Here is a 15891-nt window from a genome sequence, read left to right as displayed (position 1 = left end):
CCATTCATCACGATCATGGCTGATTGTCTAACTCAATAGCCTAATCTTGCTTTCTCCCCATAACCTTTGATCCCATTCGCCCCCAAGTGCTATATCTAGCTGCCTCTTGAATACATTCAATGTTTTGGCATTAACTATTTCCTGTGGTAATGAATTCCACAGGCTCACCACTCTTTGGGTGAAGAAACATCTCATCTCTGTCCTCAATCATCTACCCCGAATCCTCAGACTGTGACTCCTGGTTCTGGACACACCCACCATCGGGAACATCCTCTCTGCATCTACCCTGTCTAGTCCTGTTAGAATTTTATAAGTCTCTATGAGATTCCCCCCCCCTCATTCGTCTGAACTCCAGCAAAAACAATCCTAACCTGATCAATCTCTCCTCATACATCAGTCCCGCCATCCCTGGAATAAGCCTGGTAAAACTTCGCTGCACTCCCTTGAGAGCAAGAACATCCTTCCTCAGAAAAGGAGACCAAAGCTGCACACAATACTCTAGGTGTGGCTTCACCAAGGCCCTGTATAATTGCAACAATGCATCCCTGTTCCTATACTCGAAACCTCTCACAATGAAGGCCAACATTGCCTTCTTTGTCGTCTGCTGCACCTGCATGCTTACCTTCAGTGACTGGTACACAAGGACATCCAGGTCCCACTGCACACTCTCCTCTTCCAATTTGCAGCATTCAGGTAGTAATCCGCCGCCTTGTTTTTGCTTCCAAAGTGAATAATCTCACATTTAGCCAAATTATATTGCATCTGCCATTGATTTGCCCACTCACCCAACCTGTCCAGATCATGAAGGATCTCTGCATCCTCGTCACAGTTCACCCTCCCACCCAACTTGGATTTGCTACATTTTGTTCCCTCATCCAAATCATTTATATTGTGAATAGCTGGGGTTCCAGAACTGATCCCTGTGGCACCCCACTAGTTACTGTCTGCCAATTTGAAAAGGACCCATTAATTTCTATTCTTTGTTTCCTTTCTGCCAAACAGTTTTCTATCCATCCAAATACACTTCACCCTATCCCATGCGCTTTAATCTTGCCCATTTCCATATTAAGTTGTATTTGGCATCTGTCTTGGCTAAGTCCATTACAGTCCTCCTTATTATTTGCCTAACTTACTTTTGTTAAGAGTTATGTCAATAAGGTAATTTCCATAACTACACAGAGTTCACTATGAACCAAAACCAGATTAACCAAAACAGAATTAATAATTGACCCAGTTATTATTTATAACATATTGGAGATGAGGCAGAAATTCTGCTTTTGTAATAGTTAGATAGCAGCAACCTGTGCCTCATACAGGCAGCTAGCAAGGTTGGCTTGGCCCAAGTATGTCTCCCATTCCTGATCTCTCATCCTCTCCTGAGCTATTGTCTACATTACCTCAGTTACAAAAAACTGTAATTGTTGGTTTCTAGTTATTTCTAATTCAAATTATTTGGAGAGGTTAAAGGTTTCATTAATTTCCAATCTATTACAAGTGTTTATGTTTTAGTAGCTCCACCTTTTGCTTTATTTAGTAGTTTAACCCAAATTTTGATACATTTGAGGGTGCTGCCTGCAAGTACAGTGAAGTGGTAAGTTTTATATTTTTCTGATTTCAGGGTATGGAGCCTGGATAATCCAACACAAAGGTAAAACAATTTTACAAGAGGAGAGAGCTATTTTAATTTAAAATAAATAGCATAAGTGGTTCCATTGAGAATGTCCATTGACTTTAAATGTCTGGTTTTCCTTCATTTTTAGAAGAATGCATGCTCCAAACAGGTTCCTTAATATGTTCTGGTAGCTTTTCTAACATGGTCTGAAAAGGCAAAAATAATTTAATGTATTATTACAGGCATATGTGTCAGACATAATCTGTTAGATTAACTTGTACAAATACCAATACAAGACTGACCCTGGTCACCTCCATGGCAAGCCCTTCTGGAAGATTACGCTGGATATATTCCAAGTAGACATCAGCAGTGCTTCCAGTCAGATGTTTGATCTAGTAGACAGTGCATAAATATTAAAAGTAAGCCTGAATTCAATCATACAACAAGCAGATTTCTAAACTGCCCTCAATTTAACAATTCAACTGAACTCCCCACAAAAAAACATTAGGTACCAGTAAAAAATTTTTTTCTTTCAATTTGAGGATTTGTAAAGTGACTCAAATTGAGAGAAGCTCATCGATCAACAGTATGCAAGTATACAAATGAACTGCTCCTCCAAGGACTGTCATGGAACTGTGCAGAATTCATTACCAAAAGACAACAAATACTGATCATTTGACATGGGGAAAATATTGACAAAAGCAAGTCGATTCTTTGGCAAATAAAAAGTTTGCTATTCATTAATGAAGCATATAGTGGGTCTATGTGACAAAATATATTTAATTTTTGTTAACTTGACAGAATGTACTGGATCTCACTGTACTTTAAATCAATACATTAATCAATACTTACATTTAGCCAATCCATTCTCATAATCCCTTCACGTATCTAGAATATTTTTTGTCTAATCAACTGAAAGTTTATAGTAAGATATCCACTCTACCCTAAATTTCTGGCTGATATTTCGCCTTCTACTTGCCTCTATGCATCTGTGGTATGTTCTCATCTCATACTGAACTCTGTGCTTCTTGAAAATGTGAACAGATTTGAGAAGTGTCATTCTATCAATTTTTCTTGTAGGCTCATACCTAAAAATAGTTAAATCAGATTCACTTCACAAAATGTTATCTAAAACCGCAGGACATCAAATTTTCTTTTATTGATTTTACAAATGCAATGTTCCAAGGCTGTATATAAATATCAAAACAACAGGTTTCAATGTTGTTGCAAAGATATGTTCTGTCGGGGAGGGTGGGGAAAACTAGAAAAAAGTGAAAGCCAAGAACAATGCAGACAAAACTGATATACTTAGAGTTTCCTGGCAGATTTGCCAATGTAATCAGTAGAACGTATGAAAAAACAGCTAAAAATAGTCACATACACAGCCATTCTCCATGGTTTCCACTGATTTTCAATCAAAATTCCGGCATGAGATTTGGCAAATTGCATAGGAATTATTCTCTATAAAACACATCTGAATTTCTTTTTCATCACTGGTCATTGGGTTAGTGTAAAATCTGAATTACACTAAAAGTAAAGGGAAATAATCAACTTATTTATTTGAATGAAAATATCCACCACATTCGAACACCAGATGGATCATTTGTGTTTACATTTTATGATTGTGACATTTGAAACCACAAAATGGCTTAATCCTCACTTTGCTGAGCTCTTGATCTGAGCTGCATAGCTTTGAGGAGGCTTTACTCTGCAACCAAATAGCTTGTGACTACACTATGTTGAAAATGGGTACTCAGAATGGAATGAAAATGATATGAATATGACGTTGAGTATTGTAAAAGATTCAGCAGTAACGTAGACATGGACTTGACTTTGCTATGAGAATGAAACACTGAATTGACTGAAAATTTAAAGAGTTATTTTTTCATTGCTATTTTATGTCCTGTACACCAACCACTTAGTGGCCATGTGGTGAAGGAGGTATTTGTTCCAATACAACAGTGCCATTAATAATGTAGGGCAGATAGAGCGCACAGAAATTCTCTTTGTCATTGGAGTGCAATTGAATGAAAGGAAAACATGTCCAATTTTGAAAAGAATCCGCTTAGCAAATTAAATCCAAGGGAGTTGCTTGCAACAACAATTAAGTACTTACACTTTATCAACAGTGATATTCAGCTCTTTAGCAGCAAGTGTGGCAAAATACTCATAGCTATCCAGTACAGTTTTATCATGACCCTTCACCAACACAGAGATCCTCTTGTATAATGTATCTGGCTCATCTGTTACTGCTGCCTGCATTAACATAAATTCATAAAGCATGACAAACAAAATTACTTATTGCAGAGATATATTCTTTAAAATGAAAAATTCTCAAGTTTCAAAGCAGCCAACTATTCCAAAACATGACATTTCAATTTACACCATAAACACTAAAGCAAATAAAAAATAACTGGATAATGTTTTAACCTAGCCTTCCCACCTATTACTTAGAAGAAAGAGTTTTATAGAGCACAATTCACATTGCAGAACATTTCAAAATGCATCACAGTCAATTAATTACTTTTGAAGTCACTGTTTTTAGGCAAGTGCACAGATCAAGACTCCAACAAATAAAAGACAGTTCACCTATTTGGCTGAGAAATTAACTTTGCCCAAGACATCAGAAGAACTCTGCTCTTTCTCAAGTAATATCAACCTCAAACAGGGAGACAAGCCACCAGTATAATACCTTATCTGAAAGATGATACCCCTAACAATGCACGACCCCTTCAGAACTGCATGAAGTATCTGCTTGGCTGATATGTTGATTTTGAAGCGTCAATTGAGTTTTGTTAAAAATCTACAAATAAAGATTTCTTAATATACATCTGCCAGCTTGATTGCGCATTATGTTTTAAAAAAAAAAGATTTCCAGTAAACTACTGACGACTTTCTGTTACTAAAAGTGATTCTGCCTCTTAAGATAATCTGCTTCTGGTCTTTGTATATGTCTATGATTTGGATACAGATTTAGAGGGAATGGAATTGAAATTTGCAGATGATTCCAAATTCAGAAACTGAAAAGGGATAGTGATAAGATGGAGCAATGGGGATATAGATTCACAGGATGTTAAAGCAGCATTTCAGGTTGATAAGAAACTCAAAACTTTATCCTCGGAAATATTAAATATAAAAGCAAAGCAGTAATTCTGAACCTATATCTTCTGGTTAGGAGGAGAAAATATAAATACGAATACTTGAAAAAAGGTCCTTTTCGTTAGAACTTTGGGTGTTTTTAGAATCAAAGAATCCCTGCAGTACAGAAGGAGGCCATTTGGCCCATTGAGCCTGCACTGACAACAATCCCACCGTATCCCACATATTTACACTGCTAATTCCCCCTGAAACTATGGTCAATTTATCATGACCGATCAACTTAACCCGCACATCTTTGGACTGTGGGAGGAAACTGGAGCACCCAGAGGAAACCCATGCAGATACGGGGAGAATGTGCAAACTCCACACAGTCACCCAAGCCAGGAATCAAACCCGGGTCCTTGGTGCTGTGAGGCAGCAGTGCTAACCACTGTGCCACCATGCCGTCCTTTAAAATTATGAAAGGATGGGACAGGATAGATAAAAGCAGACTAATTGCAATAATTGAGGGAACTGGATCAAGGAGTCATTGGGACAAAATTAAATGCATGTAATTTGGAATAGAGGGCTGGAGAAACTTCTTTATATAAAGTTTTGCAGCTGTGAAATTCATATCCAGTGTTACTGATTGATGCAGAAACAAGGTCAATGTTCAAGATTAGATTAGATTAGATTAGACACAAGGGGTCACGGGTTCAAGGTGAGGGGGGCAAGGTTCAACACAGATGCCAGGGGGACGTATTTTACACAGAGGGTGGTGGGGGCCTGGAAGGCACTGCCAAGCAAGGTGATTGAGGCGGACACGCTGGGATCGTTTAAGACTTATCTAGATAACCACATGAACAGACTGGGAATAGAGGGATACAAAAGAATGGTCTAGTGGGCACATGAGCGGCGCAGGTTTGGAGGGCCGAAGGGGCTTTTCCTGTGCTGTATTGTTCTTTGTTCTAGATAGGTGGATAAAGGATAGGGGAATGGAGTGAGCAAATGTCTTATTTGCGGTGTTATTTGCTCACATGCAAGGCAAACACTGGCACAAACTGACTGGCCTTTTTGGTGTTGTAACTTACGCAAGCACATTGTTATAAATTTGGACAAGCATCATTCATATTTTTATACAAACAACATTTTCTAAAAGGTGCCCCTAGAAAAGTAAATAATGATATATGAAGAACCATGAAAGTACAATTGGACATTTTCTATTTTGAAGAAATAAAAATCTTGCATTTGAAATGTATGTCTAGGTTTCATGAAAATTTAACCAGGAGACATACAGTACAGGCCCTAACAGACTAGGGGGAATACCAAAACAATTAATGAAATATGCTAGAAAACTTACCAGGGGAGCTGTGATATAGCGTGGAGACCCCAAATGGATCCTTGCTGACAGTGGCAATGCTGGCCTTTTACTGCAGTGAAGCAAAAATACTTGATACAATGATGCACTGCAACTGAATTTTCCAAAATACTAAATTACGGCTTTCCTAGTTTGACAGACCAATTAACAAGTAGAAGGCATTGTGGAATTGGTGGGTTCCCAGAGGGCGAGCTGAAATATGATATTTTAACATTGTGATGCATCCATAAGAAAGATGAGAACAGAAAACAGAAGTGTGAATTATAATTGCAAAAACCATTAAAAAAGTTAAAAGCTGAATTTACACCTGGCTTGAATTGTGCAATTCTTTATCATTTGTTTTAACTTTTTTCTTCTGTGGTCTGCTCTAACTGGTAGATTTCCCTAATAACTTTGTCTTGATGTGGAATTGCTGGCATTGGACTGGGGTAGGCACAGTAAGTAGTCTCACAACACCAGGTTAAAGTCCAACAGGTTTATTTGGTAGCACAAGCTTTTGGAGTACTGCTCCTTCATCAGATGAGGCACTTAGCTGATGAAGGAGCAGCGCTTCGAAAGCTTGTGCTACCAAATAAACCTGTTGGACTTTAACCTGGTGCTGTGAGACTACATACTGAACTTTGTCTTGGTTAGAATAAATTTGGGTTGATTATAATGTTTGACTAGTCCCTTCACTATTTCCTGAGCTTTTACTTCCTTACCCCAAACCAGGCTTAACTCCCTCTCTCATTACACATCCACTGCCTCCATATTGTCTGACAGCTTACCAATGTCCAATCTTGGATGAGCCAAAATTTCTTCCAATTAAGCATTGGTTGACAAAAGCTATTGTCTTTGGTCCTTGCAACAAACTCCTGTGCCTAAACCACCAATTCCATCCTTCTCTCTGACCACCGTCTCAGGCTGAATCAGATTACCTTAAACCTGAGCTGAGCTTCCCACCCCACATTTTCCTTCTCTAAATACCACTGACAGAAAAGCACTCATCTCTGCCCCTATATCAGCTCATCAGCTAATGTAACCTACCTCCAAACTCAAATACTTCAACACTCTTCTGGCTGGCTACCCATTTTCCATCCTACATAAACTGAGCTCACCCAAAACTCTGCTGTCTGTATTCTAACTCATACAAGGGTATGCATTACATTTGTGCTCATTAATCTACATTTGCTCCCAGTCCAACAATAACTCAATGTTAAAATTCTCATATTTGTGTTCAAATTCTTCCATGGCCTCACCTCTAAGTCCAACTCTACAACTCTCTGATTTCTCCAACTCTGTCTTCATGTATTCCCCTCATTTCCTTTACTTCATCAGTGGTCCTGGGGTCCTCTGGACCCAAACCTCTCTGCCTCCCTTCCATTAAAATCTACCATTTTGACTACATTTTTGGTCACCTTTCCAAATGCTTCTCTTCTATGGCTTAGTCTCAGTTTTTGTATGATTACACTCCTTGCAACATTTTAGTACATTAAAAGTTATATATAATGCAAGTTGATGTTGCTTAACTAAGAATGACAGAAGGGTGACTGTATAGGTGACATAAAGGCCTGTTAATTGGCATTTGCACATTCATTCACAATCCCTGCTATAACGATGCGGCCCAGCCTCCAGCCGGAACGGGACAATTTCCAATCTTGACCAATAGATAAGATTCACGCCACATAATTCTTGGCCAAATAACCATCTTCAATAATAAGAGCCAAAACAGAAAATGCTGGAAAATCTCACAGGTCTGACAGCATCTGTGGGGAGAGAAAAGAGCCAACGTTTCGAGTCTAGATGACCCTTCGTCAGAGCTGGTTTGTTTCAGATTCCAGCATCCACAGTATTTTGGCTTTTTGCTTCAACAATAAGAGGTCCAATCCAATCACCATGACCTTCAATGGCATTACTATGGCCATGTTACCCCATTATCAACATCCTGGGATTCAGCATTGAACAGAAGCTTAACTGGACCAGCAAACTTAACAAGTTTACAATGAATAAATAGTAATACAAATGAACCTGATTATTGCACACACTACTGGTATTTAGTGTGCTTGGCAACATTAATATGCAATAGTTGTATCCAGCATCATTAGGGCTGGCTGAGTTCAAATTACTCTACAAATACTGATTAAAGTGTTACTATTTCATGAAGGAACATTCATTATTAGGACTCCCTTAAAAACAATTATATTACATATTTTACTTCTATTAATTTGTTTGACTAGGTATGATGGAGCTCAGTTAGAAATAGCAGAAAAATGATTAATACAAGACACATCTGAGTGTCATTTCTGCATTTACTTAAGTTTCCTTATACGTTGCGCATAGCGATTCCTCCAAATCAATTGTCATAATGCCAACTGTGCATATAACCATGTTCAGCAAAAACAAATTTAAGATTAGAATTTTAATTTAGACTTGTAGAGCAATACACCATAAATGAAATGTTGGTGAGCATATGAAGGGATCTCGAGAGCAAACCACGTTAGAACTGCCTCCTCCAGTCTCTGAATTTGCTTTGAATTTAGACTTGAGCTCCAATTACTCTATATGGTACCACTTTGCAGTTATTGTATAAATACACCTTAAAGATTCTTTAATTTTTGAAAGGCATATTGATAGGAATATTCTTAATATGAGGTCAGTTAACATCTTTGAACTTACCAAGAGTGTATTGTTACATCATGGCTGGCATAATTCAAAACTGGAATTCGATTAACCTGAAAATCAAAAAGGATGATTTTTTGTTGAACTATTCATTCATGTAGCATTATCATTCAAAAGAAAACTGAGCTATTAAGAACCCACAATATCTTTCTTCTGGCATAATTGAAGTTGCTACAGGACTTCCAGGAATGTTACATTACTTCCAGATAAGGACATTCCAGAGAGAAAGTTATAACAAACTGAAAGCCTTTTAAATGATTGACATTTCAAGGCAAAGGGACATTTTTTGGGAATGGTAAAGGAAGTGAGGAAACAGTGAATGTGAAGCACAAAGAAAAAGTCGCAGGGACCATCAATGCTGTTGAAAGCCAAAGTTTTTAAGTAGACTTGAAAGCAATGATAGAAGTAGTAAGGTGGAGTGATTTCTGAAGGGAGTTCCAGGGTGCAAGATTGGTTGATTTGGATTGATGGGTTGAAGGTGAACAGCTGATGACAGAGTAGAGAACTTTGCGAGAGGAAGGAAGTACTGCTGGGATAAGATCAAAGAGGGATTTCAAAATGAGCATACAAGGACCTTTAAATGCATGTAATAGGGTGCAGGTACTTAAAATGAAAATGATATTTTTCAACATCTCTTTCCATTTACGGGCAATAAATGCTGGCCAGCCAGTGACGCCCATGTCCCACAACTGAATTTTAAAAAAAATAGATGAAGCAGAGGAGTGCAGCATTTCATATAAGGTAAGAATGTGCTTTGAATGACTTGCACCTTACAGGGGATACAACTTGGGAGTCCACCAAAAAACATATTGGACAAGTCAAGTCTCGGGATGATAATGGCAGATATGACGAGGATGGGAAATTTAGGGCTCGAGGGAGCATTGTTTTGGAGGTGGGCGAAAGTAAACTTAGTAAAACTTTGGATGTGGGAAAGGAAACTTGATTCAGAGCATTATGTCAAGAGTCACTGTACTTAAAATGAAAATGATATTTTTCAGCATCCTTCTCCATCCTTATATAGAGTGAAGGGGATGATGTTTTACATGTGGCCTGAGAGCTGATCCCATACGTAGGGTATCGGGATTGATTGGTAACAATTTGGAAATAAATCTGATATGGTGTCTGGGGGATTGAATCCTCGAAGGACATTCAAGGGGTTAAATTTTTAACTTGTGCTCCAGGGGTTGAATTCTCATGATGAAAATAATTAGAAACAGCCAACAAACATTTCAAAAAGCAAGAGTGTGCTTGACAAACCTGATGGGTCTTCTATGATGAGGTGACAAATATGATGGATGTAGTGAGCATGCCTTCTCAGCCAGTTTTTGACAAACCAACACAAACTTTTGCAGAAGGTTAAAGGAAATGGAATTAGTAGATAGGTAGAAAATTATTAAATGGTTAGAAGACAAGAAATAGAAGTTTCTCGAGATTGTTTGGAACTGGGTAGCAGTTTCCCAGAGTTCTGTTCTGGGGCTGCTTACATTCATTGTGTGGATCAAAGATCTGAACATAGGGTTGGAGGAACGGTGATCAAATTTATAGATCGTACTGAAGTAAGGGATAGGGTAAATAATTCTAAGGTCAAAACTTATGTGTAAAGGGATATTGAGAAGATGGTAGAATGGGGAAAATAGCAGCAGATGGAAATCAGTCAGTTATTGTGAAGTAGTACATTTGGTGAGAGGAAAGGAAGAAGTGAGTGATTTGGAATATAATTAAAGCAGCATTCTAAGTGAATAAGGCCACAAGAAAGCTAAGAATATTACATTTTATAGAAGACCAAAAATATTGAGACAAAATGGTGACCATATACTAAATCTTAATAAGATAATTTGGATTGCTATGTATGGATTTTGGGTTCTACATTACAGAATGGATAATGAAGCAACAACACATCATAAATTCACTTTACCAGGACATTACCAGGTATGATAATACCAACAGTTCCCCCCTCCTGAGTACAGATGGTACAACTCTCATTACAGAGAGGGCTCAGATCCTGCAGAGATGGGCTGAACACTTTGAAGCCATCCTCAACCGACTGTCATCTATTAACGATGAGCCGATAGACAGGATTCCCCAGGTGAATATCAACAGTGCCATGGATGACCCACCGGTAGTAGCCGAAGTCACGAAAGCTGTTAGCCAGCTATCTAGTGGCAAAGCCCCAGGGGCAGACGCCATACCCGCAGAGATCTGCAAAGCTGCTGGTCCTGTACTTATCGAGAAGCTCACCGAGTTCTTCCAGTCCTTTTGGAAGCAAGGATCCATTCCTCAGGAACTTAAAGATGCTTCCATCGTACACCTCTGAAAGAGGAAGGGCACTCGGCAAGTATGCGACAACTATCGAGGAATCTCGCTGCTCTCCATCGCAGGAAAAACCCTCGCAAGAGTCCTGCTAAATCGTCTGGTCACTCATCTGGAGCTGGGCCTGCTTCCAGAGTCACAGTGTGGCTTCCGCAAAGGTCACGGGACTATTGACATGATTTTTGCCACGCGCCAACTTCAGGAGAAGTGTCAGGAGCAGAATCGCAAGCTCTACACAATCTTTGTTGATCTCGCGAAAGCCTTCGACGCTGTCAGCCGACAAGGCCTGTGGCGGATCATGTCAAAGTTCGGCTGCTCCCCCAAATTCATTCAGATGGTACGCCAGTTCCATGATGGCCAGAGTACTGGACGGCGGAGAATCCTCCGAGGCATTCCCAGTCACCAATGGTGTCAAACAGGGCTGTGTGCTCACACCCACACTGTTCAGCATGATGTTTACTGCCATGCTGAATGATGCCAACCAGGACAGTGTTGCTGGAATCAGCCTTAAGTACAGAGTGGATGGGAAGCTCTTCAACCTGAGGAGACTTCAAGCTATTACCAAAGTGAAGGAGACTGTTCTGAGAGACTTAGTCTTTGCTGATGACTGCGCCCTGTATACTGGCTCAGTATACTCAGTATTATCGACACGGATGCCATAATCTCACGTGAGAACACCATCTACCAGGTACACGGTACATACTCTTGCAACTCGGCCAACGTTGTCTACCTGATACGCTGCAGGAAAGGATGTCCCGAGGCATGGTACATTGGGGAAACCATGCAGACGCTACGACAACGGATGAATGAACACTGCTCGACAATCACCAGGCAAGACTGTTCTCTTCCTGTGGGGGAGCACTTCAGCAGTCACGGGCATTCAGCCTTGGATCTTCAGGTAAGCGTTCTCCAAGGCGGCCTTCCCGACACACGACAGCGCAGAGTCGCTGAGCAGAAACTGATAGCCAAGTTCCGCACACGAGGACAACCTAAACCGGGATGTTGGATTTATGTCACATTATCAGTAACCCCCACAGCTTGCCCCTGGTCTTGCATAATCTCCGTAGCTGTTCTGCCTGGAGACAATACACATCTCTTTAACCTGTGTTTAATGTTCCCTCCACCCACATTATCTGTACCTTTTAAGACCTGGCTGGCTGTAGAGATTTGCATTCTAATTAGTATTCTGTAACTTGATTTCTGTGTCTGTGCACTGTTGGAGAACAGATAACCATTCCATCTGACGAAGGAGCAGCACGCTCCAAAAGCTTATGGTATTTGCTACCAAATAAACCTGTTGGACTTTAACCTGGTGTTGTGAGACTTCTTACTGTACTGGCTCAGAGCCAGAGATACAAGTCGGTATAGACAAATTCTCCACGACTTGTGACAACTTTGGACTCACCATCAACATCAAAAAGACCGAAGTCATGCACCAGCCTGCTCCTCATGCACCGTACACAGAACCCATAATCACAATCAAAGGGCAGAAACTACAGGCAGTGGACCAGTTCACTTATCTTGGCAGTACCCTCTCCCGAGCAGTGACTATTGATACAAAAGTTAACTGCAGAATAGAAAAGGCAAGTTCTGCTTTCGGTAGACTGTGTTCCACTGAATGGAAACGTCGAGGAATCAGCCCAGCAACAAAACTGAAGGTCTACAGCGCCGTGGTACTCACTACCCTCCTGTATGCCTGTGAAACGTGGACTGTGTATCAAAGGCATGCAAGACAGCTCAATCATTTCCATATGACTTGTCTTCGCAGAATATTACGCATCAGATGGCAAGACAAAGTACCAGACACTGAAGTTCTCTCTAGGGCAAGTCTACCATCAGTCCACACACTGCTGATGAGAGCACAGACCCGGTGGGCAGGTCATATCATCCGTATGCCGGACGAGCACAAACCCAAGCAGCTCCTTTTTGGGGAACTCTCTGCTGGAAGACGCTCGCATGGAGGGCAGAAGAAACATTACAAAGACACACTCAAGGCCTCCCTGAAGTCGCTTGACATAGACACGACCACCTGGGAAACGCTGGCACAAAATTGCCCTACCTGGCGCTGCCTCATCCACAAGGGCTGTCAAGCTTATGAAGCAAGGTGCAATGCTGAAGCACAACTTAAGCGCGAGCTGTGCAAGTCCAGAGCCACCAGCGCAACAACTACAGCGCCTACACAAGTTTGCCCAATATGTGCCAGGACATTCTGTGCCCGAATTGGCCTGATCAGTCATCTTCGGACACACCGCATCTAGCCTCATAATGACTAATGGTGTTGAGGTCCTCATCGACGACGATGGACAAACAACAACAACCAGGTATGATAATGCCAACAGGCAAGAAAAGCTTGGAAAATAAAACTGGGGCTGCTTCACGAGTGCTGAATTAATTACAGTGATAGAAAAGTTTAAAAACTATCAAATGAGGGGGTAAACTGGATGAAACAAATTGGTTCCAATGACTGGGAATTCGACAATGAGGAAACATAGATCGAAGATTAAAAGCCAGCGATTTACAGCCAACAGCAGGAGAAATAAATGGTAAAGTTGTGAAATGCACTGCCTAACTTCTACCATCGGGAAAAAGACAAAAGTCTGAGGTTACAAACTAACAGACTCATGAACAACTTCTTCCTTGCTGCCATCAGATTTTTGAGTGGACCTACCTTATGTTAAGTTGATCTTTCTCTACACCCTAGCTGTGACTGTAACACTACATTCTGCACTCTCTCCTTTCCTTCTCTGTGAAGGGTATGTTTTGTCTGTGTAGCGCGCAAGAAACAACACTTTTCACTGTATGTTAATACATGTAACAATAATAAATCAAATCAAATGTCAATATTGTAAGTACGGGTTGGATGTTGGGATCTGGAAACAAAGCGGGAAAGTGGAGGATGAACAGCACTAAGAGTTTATATTTTGTGTGGTGCAGTTTCTCACTCTGATCGGATTGGATGTTAAGTCTCAAATGGTTCAGTCAGCGTCCCGGGCGGCGTTTGAAGCGAGTGACGGTTCCCCGGGTAAGGGGCAATCACGGGGACGGCGAAATTATCTAAACACCGCAGAATGGTCGGCCGGGAGAGGCAGAATGTGTGAAAACGGCGAAGCCTCACCTGGAGCAGCCGCCTGAGGAAAGCGGCCGCCGCCATCTTGGTCACGGCGCTTGCTAACTTCCGGGTCACCTGGGCACTGCTTCCGGGTTGCCGAGAGGACAAGAGAAAGTGCTGGAAATGATGTGTGTGGGGGCAAAGAGTTAATGGGCTGTCATCAGAAGATGTGAATGAAAGCCCCACAGATCCTTTCTGTAAATGGCAGAAAGACAACAACAGCAACACAAAAAGGAAATGCATCTGAACAAGATCCTGAATCTCTATCTAGTCTGTCCAGTTTTATACAACTTACAATAATTATATCCGACTGTACTTCGACTAACGACTGAGAGACAGACACCAATCCAGGTGTTGATGTCTCATTCTTCCAGCTAACTTATAAGACTACATTGACTTTTGGCAAATGATTGTATAACCCAATCTCTCTTGCTATTGTCTTGGCCCAACTGGCAGTCCATTTCGTCTTACTCATGGAATTTGCCACAATGTTGTATATGATCTGAAACGTACAACCTGGTGAAGTTACGGTGGCAGAGGTCAGGAGATCCCGGAATGGCTAGTGCAATAGTAGATGTTTGCAACTTGAGGGACTTTGGCTCAGTCATTGAGCCGGAGACTGAACTGCAGCCACTGACACATCAGGGAGGGAGAGTTACCTGGACGCTTTGTTTCAGGAGGCAGTCACACCACTTAGGTTAGGGTCTTCTGGTTTGCAAGGCGATCAGGGACGGGGTTTGACTACAGCGGAGGCAGATAATTGGGACCCAGAGAGCAGGAGTGTTGGCCTCTGCAATTAGCCATCAGGTTGAAGGTCCTCGCAGCTTGTTTGGATAAAAATAGGAGCCGCAAGGTAGATGAACTGACTTGCCCTGGCACTGTGGTACAGGAAGCTATTCAAGTGGGGGGAGGATATAAGAATTTAGTGGTAGTAGAACAGTGGCATTTGACACTATTCTCTGCACCAAAGAGGGAGAGTCCAGAGGACTGTGTCACCTTTCCAGTGCCAGGTTGGTTCAGGACATTTGGTCTGGGCTGGAGAGGAACTTGCAGTGGGAGGGAGAGGATCTGGTTGTCCTGGTCCATGTAGGTACCAAGGACATATGCTGAATGGCAAGAGAGGTTCTGCATAGAATGTTTGAGGAGCTAGCACTAAATTATACAGCAGAACCACCAACATGATAATCTCTGAAATAATACCTGAGCCACCTGAGGAATTTCTTCCCTCAGAGGCTAGTGAATCTGTGGAATTCTTAAATGCGGAGGGTTGGAGAGACTGGGTTTTATATTCAAGGTGGAAATAGACAGATTTTAAATCAGTAAGGGAATCAAGGGAAAAGGGGGGAAAGTGGAGTTGGGGGATTATATCAGATCAATGGTGGAGCAGACCTGATGGGCTGAATGGTCTACTTTTGCTCTGATATCTTATGATATCATAAGATTTGCTATGGAAAAGGACAAAGAACAATCTAGAGTAGAAAGCCAACTTCAACAGGGTAAGAATGGATGTGAACCAAATAAATTGGAATCAAATATTGGTATGAAAAACAGTAGGTGAAAAATGGGCTACCTTCAAAGAAGAGATTGTTTGGGCACAGTCAAAGTGTTTTACCTTAAAGGGTAATACAAGGTAGGGCAGGTAAATCCAGAGCTCCCTGGATGGCAAAAAGAGATTGCGATTAAGATGAAGATAAAATATGTTTATGACAGATTTTTTGTGGATAATACAATGGAGAACAAAGCTGA

The 15891-nt window shown here is 41.0% G+C and overlaps 1 protein-coding gene across 1 annotated transcript; it reads right to left on the bottom strand.

The window, feature by feature from the left end:
• Nucleotides 1–1657: 1657 nt before the first annotated feature.
• Nucleotides 1658–14216, bottom strand: mrps10 (mitochondrial ribosomal protein S10). Its single transcript, XM_078229721.1, has 7 exons — nucleotides 14152–14216; nucleotides 8724–8779; nucleotides 6051–6120; nucleotides 3729–3868; nucleotides 2592–2700; nucleotides 1915–2004; nucleotides 1658–1818 (listed from the first exon to the last, which is right to left on the bottom strand). The coding sequence occupies exons 1-7, from the start codon at nucleotides 14185–14187 to the stop codon at nucleotides 1732–1734; spliced, it is 588 nt and encodes a 195-aa protein (XP_078085847.1). The 5' UTR covers nucleotides 14188–14216; the 3' UTR covers nucleotides 1658–1731.
• Between the last annotated feature and the right edge of the window lie 1675 nt (nucleotides 14217–15891).

The sequence above is a fragment of the Mustelus asterias genome, chromosome 15, assembly GCF_964213995.1.
Source record: "Mustelus asterias chromosome 15, sMusAst1.hap1.1, whole genome shotgun sequence".
Taxonomy (NCBI): Eukaryota; Metazoa; Chordata; class Chondrichthyes; order Carcharhiniformes; family Triakidae; genus Mustelus; species Mustelus asterias.
Note: the sequence above shows the minus strand (reverse complement) of the source record. Positions and strands in the feature narration are given on the sequence as shown.